The sequence below is a fragment of the Carcharodon carcharias genome, chromosome 7, assembly GCF_017639515.1.
Source record: "Carcharodon carcharias isolate sCarCar2 chromosome 7, sCarCar2.pri, whole genome shotgun sequence".
Lineage (NCBI taxonomy): Eukaryota > Metazoa > Chordata > Chondrichthyes > Lamniformes > Lamnidae > Carcharodon > Carcharodon carcharias.
The window spans coordinates 1,711,753-1,726,843 of record NC_054473.1 but is presented as its reverse complement, the minus strand read 5'-3'; the positions used below and the strand labels follow the sequence as shown (position 1 = coordinate 1,726,843).

The 15,091-nt window shown below is 46.2% G+C and overlaps 1 protein-coding gene across 2 annotated transcripts in view; it reads left to right on the top strand.

The window, feature by feature from the left end:
- Positions 1 to 15,091, top strand: part of rft1 (RFT1 homolog) — a 232,430-nt gene that overhangs the window by 182,530 nt on the left and 34,809 nt on the right. For both annotated transcript variants that reach the window (XM_041192171.1, XM_041192170.1), the window contains exons 6-8: positions 1,445 to 1,579; positions 7,527 to 7,605; positions 14,594 to 14,644. In XM_041192171.1, coding sequence (XP_041048105.1) covers positions 1,445 to 1,579; positions 7,527 to 7,605; positions 14,594 to 14,644 — 265 coding nt within the window. The remainder of the gene's footprint in view (positions 1 to 1,444; positions 1,580 to 7,526; positions 7,606 to 14,593; positions 14,645 to 15,091) is intronic.

Genomic DNA, 15,091 nt, shown 5'->3' with positions numbered 1-15,091 from the left:
TGTGTCAGGTGTGTTTGGGTCTTTTTCTGTGTCAGGTGTGTTTGGGTGTTTTGCTGTGTCAGGTGTGTTTGAGTGTTTTGCTGTGTCAGGTGTGTTTGGGTGTTTTTCTGTGTCAGATGTGTTTGTGTGTTTTGCTGTGTCAGGTGTGTTTGTGTGTTTTGCTGTGTCAGGTGTGTTTGGGTGTTTTGCTGTGTCAGGCGTGTTTGAATGTTTTTCTGTGTCAGGTGTATTTGGGTGTTTTTCTATGTCAGATGTATTCGGGTGTTTTTCCAGCTTGGTGTTTTTCTGTGTCTGGTGTATTCGGGTGTGTTTTCTGTGTCAGCTGTGGTTGTGCGTTTTTCCAGTTTGGGCGTTATTCTTTGTCAGACATATTCAGGTATTTTTCTGTGTCAGGCGTATTTGGGTTATTTTTCTGTATCAGGCGTGTTTGAATGTTTTTCTGTGTCAGCTATATTTGGGTGTTTTTCTATGTCAGATGTATTCGGTTGTTTTTCCAGTTTGGGTGTTTTTCTGTGTCTGGTGTATTCGGGTATTTTTTCTGTATGAGCTGTAGTTGGGCGTTTTTCCAGTTTGGGTGTTTTTCTGTGTGAGACGTATTCGGGTATTTTTCTGTGTCAGGCATATTTGGGTTATTTTTCTGTGTCAGGTGTGTTTGGGTGTTTTGCTGTGTCGTTGTGTTTGGGTGCTTTGCTGTGTCAGGTGTGTTTGGGTGTTTTGCTGTGTCAGGTGCGTTTGGGTGTCTTCCTGTGTCGGGCATGTTCCGGTGCTTTTTTGTTTTGGGCATGTTCGGGTGTTTACTGTGTCAGGCGTCTTTGGGTGTTTTTCTGTCAGGTTTGTTTGGGTGTTTTTCTGTATCAGATGTTTTTGCTCTGGATTCTGGCTCCCTCTAGTGGTGCAGCTGTTTCACTCACTTGGTACTTCCATGCATGATGGTAGTTTGCCAATAAAATATTAGGTTATTTCTCCAGATCGCATAATATTTCAATACATTTTGAATCACACAGATTGTCCTAAAATAAGGATGATTTATGATGGTTTTTTCTTGGCATGTGGGCATTTATAGGTCCCCATGTTTGATGCAACTGAATATCTCGTTGGAATTGCCAATGATCATACTAGGTTCTGCCAGGACTGCTTGGCTCCCATCCTCATTACAGCTTTACAATAAAGGCAGACCCTGCAACATTGCCCTCCTGTAACACTGGCAATTATTTTAGCCATTATCCTGTCCCTGGAGGTAGGGTGGACCCAATGCTGGGTTGGAGGGCGATGCTGGACTGAGTGTGGTACACCTGTTGGGGCTGATGGCCTGGTTGTGGGGAGGCTGATGGCTATGGGAAATACCCCGACAAGGTGGCTCCTTTCCCTATGATTTGTTTGCAGTCATTGGCTGCCGTGATCTCTGTAAACCAAGGTTAACCTGACCATTTTCTTTCTCTGACAGCTGCTGTACTCGAGCTGCATCCTCGCTTATTATGTGCTGTATTTTGTAAAATTTATTGGTTCACTGGAAGCACAAAGAAAATCTTTCCCCCTCTCCACAGTGAGCGACCTAATGCCTAAATATCTCCATCATCAGGTAAGTGATGTGATCTGCAATCGCCATTCAGCAGCAACACCCTTGCCTCCCCTCCCCAGTCACTTTTCATTTCTCCCCCCACTCGCCATTCACTTCCCCCCCCAACTCACCGTTCACTCCCCCCCGCAACTCGCCGTGCACTCCCCCTAACTCGCTATTCACTCCCCCCACTCGCCATATACACCCCCCCTCGCCGTTCACTCCCCCCCACTCGCCATTCACTCCCCCCCACTCGCCATTCACTCCCCCCCACTCGCCATTCACTCCCCCCCACTCGCCATTCACTCCCCCCCACTTGCCATTCACTCCCCCTAACTCGCTATTCACTCCCCCCACTCGCCATATACACCCCCCCTCGCCGTTCACTCCCCCCGCAACTCGCCATTCACTCCCCCCCACTCGCCATTCACTCCCCCCCACTCGCCATTCACTCCCCCCCCACTCACCGTTCACTCCCCCCCACTCGCCATTCACTCCCCCCACTCGCCATTCACTCCCCCCACTCGCCATTCACTCCCCCCCCACTCGCCATTCACTCCCCCCCCACTCGCCATTCACTCGCCCCCCACTCGCCATTCACTCCCCCCCACTCGCCATTCACTCCCCCCCCACTCACCGTTCACTCCCCCCCCGCAACTCGCCGTGCACTCCCCCTAACTCGCTATTCACTCCCCCCACTCGCCATATACACCCCCCCTCTCGCCGTTCACTCCCCCCCCACTCGCCATTCACTTCCCCCCACTCGCCATTCACTCCCCCCCCACTCACCATTCACTCCCCCCCACTCGCCATTCACTCCCCCTGACTCGCTATTCACTCCCCCCCACTCGCCATTCACTCCCCCCACTCGCCATTCACTCCCCCCCACTCGCCATTCACTCCCCCCCACTCGCCATTCACTCCCCCCCACTCGCCATTCACTCCCCCCACTCGCCATTCACTCCCCCCCACTCGCCATTCACTCCCCCCCACTCGCCATTCACTCGCCCCCCACTCGCCATTCACTCCTCCCCCCGACTCGCCATTCACTCTTCCCCCCCCGACTCGCCATTCATTCCACCCCCCCGCCCCCACTCGATGTTCACTCCCCCCTCCCGCCAAACATGTCAGCAAATTTCTGAGAGCTTAAATAATAGGGAGGCACTAGTTGGAGACTTCAGCTACCCTAATATCAATTGGCATACGAACAGTGTGAAAGGCATAGAAGACACAAAATTCTTGAACTGCATTCAAGAGAATTTTTTTAGCCAGCACGTAACAAACCCAACAAGACGGGGCGCAATTCTAGATTTAGTCTTAAGGCAAGCGGATGAAGTAGCAGTGGGGGCCATTTTGGAATTAGTGACCATAATACAGTTAGATTTAGCATCATTATGGAAAAGGACAAAGAGAACAGGAGTTAAAAGTTCTAAATTGGGGGAAGACAAATTTTACAAAGCTGAGGGGTGAACTGGCGAGAGTGGACTGGATACTGGATACACTGTCAAATCAGTAGGATGTATTCAAAAGCGAGATTCTATGGACATGGTGTAGACATGTCCCCACAAAGAAAAAGGATGGCACTGCCAAATCTAGAGCCCCCTGGTTATCCAGAAGCATACAGGGTAAGGTAAAGCAGCAAAAGAAAGCTTATGATGGTAACAAAAGGCACAATATTGTAGAAAACCTAGAGGAGTGTAGAAAGTTCAAGGGCAAAGTAAAAAATGGAAATTCTGAAAGCAAACAAAGTATAGGAAAAAATATTGGCAGGTAAAATCAAAGAAAACCCAAAGATGTTTTACCAGTACATTAAAAGCAGGAGAATAATTAAGGAAAAGGTCGGGCCTGTCAGAGATGTACATGGTAACTTGTGTGTTGATGCTGAAGATGTGGGCAGGGTTCTCAATGTGTACTTTGTTTCTGTCTTCGCTAAGGAGAGGGATGATGCAGACATTCTAGTTAAAGAGGAGCAGTGTGAAATATTAGATACAACAAGCATAATGAGAGAGGAAATACTGGAGGGACTGACACCCTTGCAGGTGGATAAGTCATCAGGGCCCTATGGATTGTATCCCATAAAAACAAAAAGATAAAAACAAAAAACTGCAGATGCTGGAAATCCAAAACAAAAACGGAATTACCTGGAAAAACTCAGCAGGTCTGGCAGCATCGGCGGAGAAGAAGAAAACAAAAAACTGCGGATGCAGTCAACTCTTTTCTTCTCCGCCGATGCTGCCAGACCTGCTGAGTTTTTCCAGGTAATTCTGTTTTTGTTTTGGATTGTATCCCAGGTTGTTAAAGCCAGGAGCAAATAGCAGATGCTCTGAGGATCATTTTCCAATCCTCACTAGATGCGGAGGATTGTACCAGAGAATTGGAGGACTGTGAATGTTGTACCATTATTTAAAAAGGGTGTGAGGGACAGGTCAGAAAATTAAGGCCAGTCAGCCTGACGTTGGTGGTGGCAAATTATTGGAATCAGTTTGGAGAGACAGGATAAACTGTCACTCAGTAAGGCATGGGTTGATCAGGAATAGTCAGCATGGTTTGTTAGGGGAAGATCGTGGCTTACTAACTTAATAGAATTTTTTGATGAACTAACAAGGAGGATTGATGAGGGTAGTACAGTGGATGTTGTCTACATGGATTTTAGGAAGGCATTTGACAAGGTCCTACATGGCAGACAGGTCAAAAAAGTGAAATCCCATGGGACACAGTTAGATTCAAAATTGGCTTAGTGATAGGAAACAAAGGGTAATGGTCGATGGATGTTTTTGCGAATGTAAAACAGTTTCCAGTGGTGTTCCACAGGGCTCAGTGTTGAGGCCCTTGCTGTTTGTTGTATATATTAATGATTTGGACATAAATGTGGGAGGCACGATTAAGAAATTTGCAGATGACACAAAAATTGGTATAGTTGATAGTGAAGAGCATAGCTGTTGACTTCAGAATGATATCAATGGTTTAGTTGAGTTGGGGAAAAGTGCAAATGGAATTCAACCCAGAGAAGTGTGAGGTAATGCATTTGGGGAGGGCAAACAAAGCAGGGGAATACTCAATAAACAGGAGGATATTGAGAGGGGTTGAGGAAGTGAATGACCTTGGAATGCATGTCCATAGGTCCCTGAAGGTGGTAGGACAGGTGGATAAGGTGGTAAAGAAAGCATATGGAATGCTTTCATTTATTGGACAAGGTTTTGAATATAAAAGCAGGGATGTATTGCTGGAACTGTATAAAATGCTGGTTAGGCCACAGCTGGAATTTTGTGTACAGTTCTGGTCACCACGTTACAGGAAGGATATAATTGCTCTGGTGAGAGTACAGAGGAGATTTACAAGAATGTTGCCAGGGCTTGAAATTTGCAGCCATGAGGAGAGATTGGATAGGCTGGAGTTGTTTTCCTTAGAACAGAGGAGGCTGAGGGGTGACCTGATTGAGGTGTACAGGATAATGAGGGAGCTAGATAGGAAAGACCTGTTTCCCCTAGTTGAGGTCATAGATTTAAGGTGATTGGTAGAAGGATTAGCAGGGACATGAGGAAAAACTTTTGCACCCAGAGGGTGGTGAGTGTCTGGAATTCACTGCCTGAATTGGTGGTTGAGGCTGAAACGCTCAACACTTTTAAAAGGTACCTGGATCTGCATCTGAAGTGCTGTAACCCGCAAGGCTACGGACAAGGTGCTGGGAAATGGGATCAAAATCAGCGGCTAGTTTCTTTTTTTTTTGTGGTTGGTGCAGACGCGATGGGCTGAATGGCCTCTCTGTTTGCTGTAACTTTTTGATTGTTCTATCTGTCCTGGTGAGCCCAAGACATAAAGCTTTGACAGCATGTCTTTTTTTCAGGAATACTCAAGTTCTGTACCACCAAGCAACTATTAATAATGGCGTTCAAATAGTCATTTGGTAGTTTGATTTGAAAAAGGTGGGATGTGTGCACATGCTCTTTCTGTTTGCAAAGGACAGAGCCCTGTGTATTAATATATGTAGCTTCTAGAAATGATAGATTGGGAAATGTTAATGTACAAAGGGACCTGGGTGTCTTTGTACACCAATCACTGAAAGGAAGCATGTAGGTGCAGCAAGCAGTTAAGAAGGTAAATGGTATGTTGGCCTTCATTGTGAGAGGACTTGAGTACAGGAGTAAGGATGTCTTACTGCAGCTGTACAGGGCCTTGGTGAGACCACACCTGGAGTATTGTGTGCAGCCTTGGTCTCCTTACCTAAGTAAGGATATACTTAGAAACATAGAAAATAGAAGCAAGGATAGGTCATTCAATCCTTCAAGCCTGCTCCGCCATTCAATATGATCATGGCTGATCCTGTATCTGAATGCCACAGTCCTTCTTTCTCCCCTTACCCCTTGATGTGTTTAGAGTCCATAAATCTATCTATTTCCTTCTTAAATATATTCAGTGACTTGGCCTCCACAGCCTCTGTGGTAGAGAATTCCACAGGTTCACCACCCCCTGAGTGAAGAAGTTTCTCCTCATCTCAGTCCTAAATGGCCTGCTCTGTATCCTGAGACTGTGACCCCTTGTTCTAGATTCCACCCCCCACCCCACCGGCCAGAGGAAATATCATCCCTGCATCCAGTCTGTCCAGCCCTGTCAGAATTTTATACATTTCAATGCGATCCCCTCTCATTCTTCTAAACTCCAGTGAATACAGGCCTAGTTGGCCCAACCTCTCCTCATATGACAATTCTGCCAGGAATCAGTTTGGTGAACATTCACTGTATTCCTCCTTCACTCATGCATGCTAAAAGCTACATATAATGATAGATAAGGCCCTGTCCTTTGCAGACAGAGAGAACATGTACACACATTGAGCCTTTTTCAACTAAACAAAATAGGCAACAGCCATTGTCCGGTTCATTCCCTAGGGCAATGTCTTGCCCAATCAGAATCAGCCTGCTTGGTTTGAATTTAAACAAAGCTTGGCAGTTAACTGTCAGTTATTAGTTAGCTGGTGCATTCTCCATGGCAACACCTCTACCAATCAGAGTCCACTTGCCAACCAGTCAACACTCTCTTCTCATGCAGCATAAATTGTTCTAAAAACAGAAAATGCTGGAAGAACCCAGCAGGTCTGGCAGCATCTGTGGGGAGAGAAACAGAGTTAATGTTTTGAGTCTATATGTCTTCCTCAGAGCCATATGGACTTGAAACATTAACTCTGTTTCTCTCTCCACAGACGCTGCCAGATCTGCTGAGTTTTTCTAGCATTTCCTGTTTTTATTTCAGATTTCTAGCATCTGTAGTATTTTGCTTTTACTTCACTATAAATTGTTGTACCCTTAATAATTTGGTATTCTTTTGAATTGTCTGGATGACTGCAAGACGAAAAGCTTTGACAATGTCTTTTTTCAGCAATACTCAAATAATGGAGTTATTGACTAATTACAGTAATCAATTTCTATCAATGAGTCTACAACACCTAGACATGAGGTGTGGGAAAACTCCCAGTGATGAAGAGCATAGGGAACCATAGCCCCAATGGCACCTGTTCCTCCCAAGCTCACTCCACTCACCACATATAGGAGGTCCCAAAATGTTAATTTCTGAGGGAACTTTTTCTAATTTGCATTTGATGAATGAACAATGATGGAGTGACAAGAGGTGCTAGTTTAATTATTACAGCAGTGTCAGAGCAAGGAATGCAAAACTGTCTTGAAATGATCTGTGTGCCCGTTTCCTGCCGATATTTAGTTAATTATAACAACCACAGTTTAGAGGTGGTAAAAGGACCAGCTGAGCTGTGCTTCCCTGTTGTCTTCAACTTAGATATAATAGTAACAGTGATAAACAGTTTGATTTGTAGCCATACAAGTTGGAATCTCACTTGGTGAAATTGCTAAACACATGACATAAAATGTCCTGGCTGAACTTCAGATTTGTTTGGAAGCAGTTTTAATTTCTTGTGTGTTTTTATATAAATATATTCCTGCTAACTGATTTTACCTTTCAGCCTGTTTTTGATCCAAGACTGGCCACCCTGACTCGGACTTTCTGCAAACAATCCTTCCTCAAACAAGTCCTGACAGAAGGTATGAATCGCTTGTGGGCAAGGGTCACATGACTTTAAACTGTTCATCTCCTGTAATAAAGCCGTAGATTTACTCTGTACATGTCTCTTTGTACTTACACCATCTCTAAAGATGCAGAAGCGTGTCTGTGTATCAGAATGACAATATCTTCAGACGTTGAATGATATTTTGTGTCTGTCTTCACAGTAGAAGACACAAATTACATTCTAGAAATAGAGGTACCCAAGGGGTTGATAAGAGTAAGAAACTAAAAGTGCTTAATATCAGCAGAGAAAAAATATTAGAGAAACTTAGAGTCATAGGATTATTTATGGCAAAGAAAGAGACCATTCAGCCCATCGAATCCATGCTGGCCCGCTGCGAAGCAACCCAGTCAGTTCTACGTTGCTGTAGCCCTGCAAGTCTATTTTGTTCAAGTGTCCATCCAGTTTCCTTTTGAGATCATTGATTGTTTCCATTTCCACCACCCTCGTGCGTTTGAGGTCATTGCTAATCTCTGCTTAAATCAAAATATTCATCCTCACATTACCCATATATCTCTTTCCCAACAGATCTTGCACAAGCAGGAAATGGGAACAGTTGATCTAAGCCTGTCATAATCTTGTACACTTCGATCAAATCTCCCCTCAATCTCTTTTGCTCCAAGGATAATAATCCCAGCCTTTCCAATCTAACCTTTTAATGAACGACACACACCCTATCTCTAGAACTGTTCCGTAAATCTCTTCTGCACTCTCTCAAGGATCTTCACATTTTTCCTCAAGTGTGGAGACTTGCTATAACACTGCTCCCTCTCCGACTCACTCTCGCACTGCTCCCTTTCACTCACTATTACACTGCTCCCTCTCCGACTCACTCTTGCGCTGCTCCCCATCATACTCACTTTCGCACTGCTGTTTTTCATACTCACTCTCAGACTGCAACCTCTCATACTCACTCTCACATGGCTCCCTCACGGACTTGCTCTTGCACTGCTCCCTTTCAGAGCTACCCATGCACTGCTCCCAACTCACTCTCGCACTGCTCCCTTTCACTCACTATTGCACTGCTCTCTCACACTGCTTCCTCTCAGACTCACTCTCGCACTGCTCCCTCTCCGACTCACTCTCACACTGCTCCCTCTCCGACTCACTCTCACACTGCTCCCTCTCCGACTCTCTCTCGCACTGCTCCCTCTCCGACCCACTCTCACACTGCTCCCTCTCAGACTCACTCTCGCACTGCTCCCTCTCAGACTCACTCTCGCACTGCTCCCTCTCCGACTCTCTCTCGCACTGCTCCCTCTCAGACTCACTCTCGCACTGCTCCCTCTCAGACTCACTCTCGCACTGCTCCCTCTCAGACTCACTCTCGCACTGCTCCCTCTCAGACTCACTCTCGCACTGCTCCCTCTCAGACTCACTCACACACTGCTCCCTCTCAGACTCACTCTCACACTGCTCCCTCTCAGACTCACTCTCGCACTGCTCCCTCTCGGACTCACTCTCGCACTGCTCCCTCTCGGACTCACTCTCGCACTGCTCCCTCTCGGACTCACTCTCGCACTGCTCCCTCTCAGACTCACTCTCGCACTGCTCCCTCTCAGACTCACTCTCGCACTGCTCCCTCTCAGACTCACTCTCGCACTGCTCCCTCTCAGACTCACTCACGCACTGCTCCCTCTCAGACTCACTCACACACTGCTCCCTCTCAGACTCACTCTTGCACTGCTCCCTCTCCGACCCACTCTTGCACTGCTCCCTCTCAGACTCACTCTCGCACTGCTCCCTCTCAGACTCACTCTCGCACTGCTCCCTCTCAAACTCACTGTCGCACTGTTCTTTCTCTGACTGACTCTCATGTTGCTCCCTCTCACTCAGTCTCATCCATTTCCTCTCAGATTCACTCTCACACTGGCCCATGTCAGAATCACTCTCGCACTATTCCTCCTCACTCACTCTCACATTGAGGGTCCCCTCTATTGTGTCATGTGGCTCTACCACCGTGCTAAATGGGATAGATTTCAAACAGGTCCAGCAGCTCACGACTGGGCATCAATGAGTTGCTTTGGGCCACCAGCAGCAGCAGAATTGTACTTGAACACAATCTGTAACCTCATGGCCCTGCATATCCTCCACTCTACCATTACCATCAAGCCAGGGGATCAACCCTGGTTCAATGAAAATTGCAGGAGGGCATGCCAGGAGCAGCACCAGGCATACCTATCCCTGAGGTGTCAAGCTGGTGAAGCTATAATACCGGACTACTTGCGTGCCAAACAGCATAAGCAGCAAGTGATAGGCAGAGCTAAGTGATTCCACAACGAACAGATCAGATCTTAGCTCTGCAGTCCTGCCACATCCAGTCCTGATGGTGGTTTGCGATTAAACAACTCACTGGAGGAGGAGGCTCCACAAATATTCCCATCCTCAATGATGGAGGAGCCCCGCACATCAGTGCAAAAGATAAGGCTGAAGCATTTGCAACAATCTTCAGTCACAAGTGCCAAGTGGATGATCCATCTCAGCCTCCTGCAGAAGTCCCCAGCATCACAGATGTCAGTCTTCAGCCTATTTGATTCAATCTACGTGATGTCAAGAAATGGCTGAAGACACTGGATACTGCAAAAGCTATGGGGCCTGACAATATTCCAGCAATGGCACTGAAGGCTTGTGCTCCAGAATTTGTTCCAGTACAACCACAACATTGCCATCTACCCAGCAATGTGGAAAATTGCCCAGGTATGTCCTGTACACACAAAGCAGAATGAATCCAACCCGACCAATTACCGGTCCTTCAGTCTACCCTTGATCTTCAGTAAAGTAGTGGCAGGGGTCATCAACAATGCTGTCAAACGGCACTTGCTTGGCAATATCCTGCTCATTGACACTCAGTTTGGGTTCCACCAAGGCCACTCAGCTCCTGACGGTTCAAACATGGACAAAAAAACTGAACTCCAGAGGTGAGAGTGACTGCCCTTGACGTCGAGGCTGCATTTGACCGAGTGTGTCATCAAGGAGCCCTAGCAAAACTGAATTCAATGGGAATCAGGGGGAAAAGCTCTCTGCTGGTTGGAGACATACCTAGCACAAAAGAAGATGGCTGTGGTTGTCAAAGGTCAGTCATCTCAGCTCCAGGACATCACTGCAGGAGTTCCTCAGGGTAGTGTCCTCTGCCCAACCATCTTCGGCTGCTTCATCGATGACCTTCCTTCCATCATAAGGTCAGAAGTGGGGATGTTCAGCACCATTCGCGACTCCTCAGATACTTTTTTTTAATTCATTCATGGGACATGGGCTTCACTGGCTGGGCCAGCATTTATTGCACTTCCCTAGGTGCCCTTGAGAAGGTGGTGGTGAGCTGCCTTCTTGAACCGCTGCAGCCCATGTGGTGTAGGTACACCCAAAGTGCTGTTAGGGAGGGAGTTCCAGGATTTTGACCCAGCGACAGTGAAGGAACAACGATATATTTCCAAGTCAGGATGGTGAGTGACTTGGAGGGAAACTTCCAGGAGGTGGTATTTCCATCTATGTGCTGCACTTGTCCTTCTAGGTAGTAGTGGCTGTGGGTTTGGAAGGTGCTGTCGAAGGAGCCTTGGTGAATTCCTGCAGTGCATCTTGTACACACTGCTACTGTGCGTCGGTGGTGGAAGGACTGAATGTTTGTGGATGTGGTGCCAATCAAGCGGGCTGCTTTTTCCTGGACAGTGTCAAGCTTCTTGAATGTAGTGGGAACTGCACTCATCCAGGCAAGTGGAGAGTATTCCATCACACTCCTGACTTGTGCCTTGTAGATGGTGGACAGGCTTTGGGGAGACAGGTGGTGAGTTACTCGTCACAGCATTCCTAGCCTCTGACTTGCTCTTGTAGCCGCAGTATTTGTATGGCTAGTCCAGTTCAGTATCTGGTCAATGGTAACCCCAAGGATGTTGAAAGTGGGGGAATCAGTGATGGTAATGCCATTGAACAATGGTTGGATTCTCTCTTGTTGAAGATGGTCATTGCCTGACACTTGTGTGATGCGAATGTTACTTGACAGCCCAAGCCTGGATATTGTCCAGGTCTTGCTGCATATGGACATGGACTGCTTCAGTATCTGAGGAGTCGCGAATAGTGCTGAACATTGTGCAATCAACAGCGAACATCCCCACTTCTGACCTTATGATGGAAGGAAGGTCATTGATGAAGCAGCTGAAGATGGCTGGGCTGAGGACACTACCTTTAAGCAGTCCGTGTCCAAATGCAGCATTATCTTGGCTTGGGTTGACAAGTCGCAAGTAACATTCATGCCACACAAGTGCTAGGCAATGACCATCTCCAACAAGAAAGAATCTTACTACCGCCATGAAGTTCAATGGCATTACCATCATTGAATTCCCCCACTATCAACATCCTGGAGGTTACCATTGACCAGAAACTGAACTGGACTAGCCATATAAATACTGTGGCTACAAGAGCAGGTCAGAGGCTAGGAATCCTATGAGTAACTCACCTCCTGACCGCCCACCCCCCCCCCCACCCCCCCAACCCCTGTCCACCATCTACAAGGCACAAGTCAGGATTGTGATGGAATACTCCTCACTTGCCTGGATGAGTGCAGCTCCCCCAACACTCAAGAAGCTTGACACCATCCAGGACAATGCAGCCCACTTGATTGACACCACAGCCACAAACATTCACTGCCTCCATCACCGACGTACAGTAGCAGCAGTGTGTACCATCTACAAGATGAACTGCAGGGATTCACCAATGTTCCTTTGACAACATCTTCCAAACCCACGACCACTACCATCAAGAGGGACAAGGGCAGCAGATAGATGGGAACACCACCTCCTGAAAGTTCCCCTCCAAGTCACTCGCCTTCCTGACTTGGAAATATATCAGCCATTCCTTCACGGTCACTAGGTCAAAATCCTGCAACTCCCTCCCTAACAGCACTGTGGTTGTACCTCCACCACATGGACTGCAGCGGTTCAAGAAGGCAGCTCACCACCACCTTCTCAAGGGCAGTTAGGGATGGGCAATAAATGCTTGTCCAGCAAGTGAAGCCCACATCCCCTGAATGAATAATAAAAAAAATGGAAAAAATTAAAGCTAACAAATCCGCAGGAACTGATGCCCTATTAGGTTCCCAAAAGATGTAGCTGCAGAGATAGTTAATGCAATGGCAATGATTTTCCAAAATTCCCTCGATTCTAGAACCGTCCCAGTGGAATGTAAGTTAGCAAATCTAACACTTCTATTCAAGAAAGGAGGGAGAGAGAAAATGGAATTACATGCTTGTTAGTCTCTGGGAGATAATAATAAATAATATCTATTCTGAAAGAAGTCTTAACAAACACTAAGAAACTCATAGCATAGTCAGACAAAGACAACATGGTTTTATGAAAGAGTAGTCATATTTGGCTAATTGATTGAGAACTTTTTGAGTAACTAGTAGGGTAGATAAGAGGGAACAGTAGATGTCATTGCTTGGATTTCTAAAAGACATTCGATAAGGTATCATATCAAAGGTTAAACAGACAGGAAGCAAGAAGTAGGCTTAAACGGGACAATTTCAAGTTGGCAGGCTGTAACTGGTGGAGTGCCATGATGATCAGTGCTTGAGCCTCAGCTATTTACAATTTATTAATGACTTATACGAAGAGACCGAGTACTGCATCCAAGTTTACCGACAATACAAATGGTGGGAATGTGAATGGTGAGGTGGACACTAAAACATAGAAACATAGAAAATAGGAGCGGGAGTAGGTCATTTGACCTTTTGAGCCTGCTCTGCCATTCAACTTTATCATGGCTGATCCTCTATCTCAATGCTGTACTCTCGCTCTCTCCCCATACCCCTTGACCCCTTTAAAAGTCCAGAAATCTATCTATTTCCTTCTTAAATATATTCAGTGACTTGGCCTCCACGGCCTCCTATGGTAGATAATTCCACAGGTTCACCACCCTCGGAGTGAAGAAGCTTCTCCTTATCTCAGTTCTAAATGGCCTGCCCCATATCCTGAGATGTGACCCCTTGTTCTAGATACCCCAGCCAGAGGAAATATCATCCCTGCATCCAGTCTGTCCAGCCATGTCAGAATTTTATGCATCTTAATGAGACCCCCTCTCATTCTTCTAAACTCCAGTGAATATAGGCCTAGCTGACCCAATCTCATGCAACAATCCCACCATCCCAAGAATCAGTCTGGTGAACCTTCGCTGCACTCCCTCTATGGCAAGTATATCCTTTCTTAGGTAAGGAGACCAAAACTGCACACAATACTCCAGGTGTGGTCTCACCAGGGCCTTGTATAACTGCAGTGAGATAGCCTTGCTCCTGTACTCAAGTCCTCTCACAATGGAGGCCAACATACCATTTGCCTTCCTAACTGCTTGTTGCACCTGCATGCTTGCTTTCAGTGATTGGTGTAGAAGGACACCCAGGTCCCTTTGTACATCAACATTTCCCAATCTATCACCATTTAAGTATTACTTTGCCATTCTGTTTTTCCTACCGAAGTGGATAACTTCACACTTATCCAAGTTAAACTGCAACTGCCATGTATTTGCCACTCACTCAACCTGCCTAAATCACCTTGAAGCCTCTTAACATCCTCCTCATCGCTCACATTCCCACCAAGTTTTGTGTCATCAGCAAAAGGCTGCAAAGTGATATAGACAGGTTAAGTAAGTGGGCAACAAGATGGCAGATGGAGTACAATGTGGGGAAGTGTGGGAGGTTGTTCACTTTGGTTGTAAGATTGGAAAAGCAGAATATATTTTACAAGGCATGAACTTTAATGTTCAGTGGGATTTGGGTGTACTCATGCAAGGAGCAGAAAGTAAACAGGCAGGTACATCAAGCAATTAGGAAGGCAAATGGCATGTTGGTCTTCATTGCAAGAGGATTGGGGTACAGTAATAAAGAAGTCTTACTACAATTGAATATATTCACTATAAAATCACAAAACTCTGGGGCCTGTGACAAGTTTTTATAATTCTCTTATATTCTGTTTGTATTGCAGGTGAACGATACGTCATGACTTTTCTAAATATATTAAGTTTTGGAGATCAAGGTGTGTTCATTATTTTCTTGATACAATTTGTCTAATTGAATTTTACATCTGTTATTACAAAGCTGGGCAGTGGTACTAGTAATGATACTCCTCTGTTTTACTGAGGCTGTCCCAAATGGAAGTAGTATTCCCAATGGATCATTAAAGCAAAATACTGCAGATGCTGGAAATCTGAAACAAAACATTTGTTTCTCTCTCCACAGATGCTGCTAGACCTGCTGAGTTTTTCCAGCATTTTCTGTTTTTGTTCCCAATGTACCAGCTTGGCTCATTGGTAACTGGTGGGACTGTCAGCTTGTGAGTCCAAGATGGTAGGAACTAAGCACATAATTTCAGCCAAGACCCCAGTGCCATGTGGAGGAAGTGCAGGCACCCCAGTGTCATGTGCAATTCAGGGTCATTAAGTCACACTTTGGGTCAGAGTGGGGAGAGTGGGCCCCTCTCAGT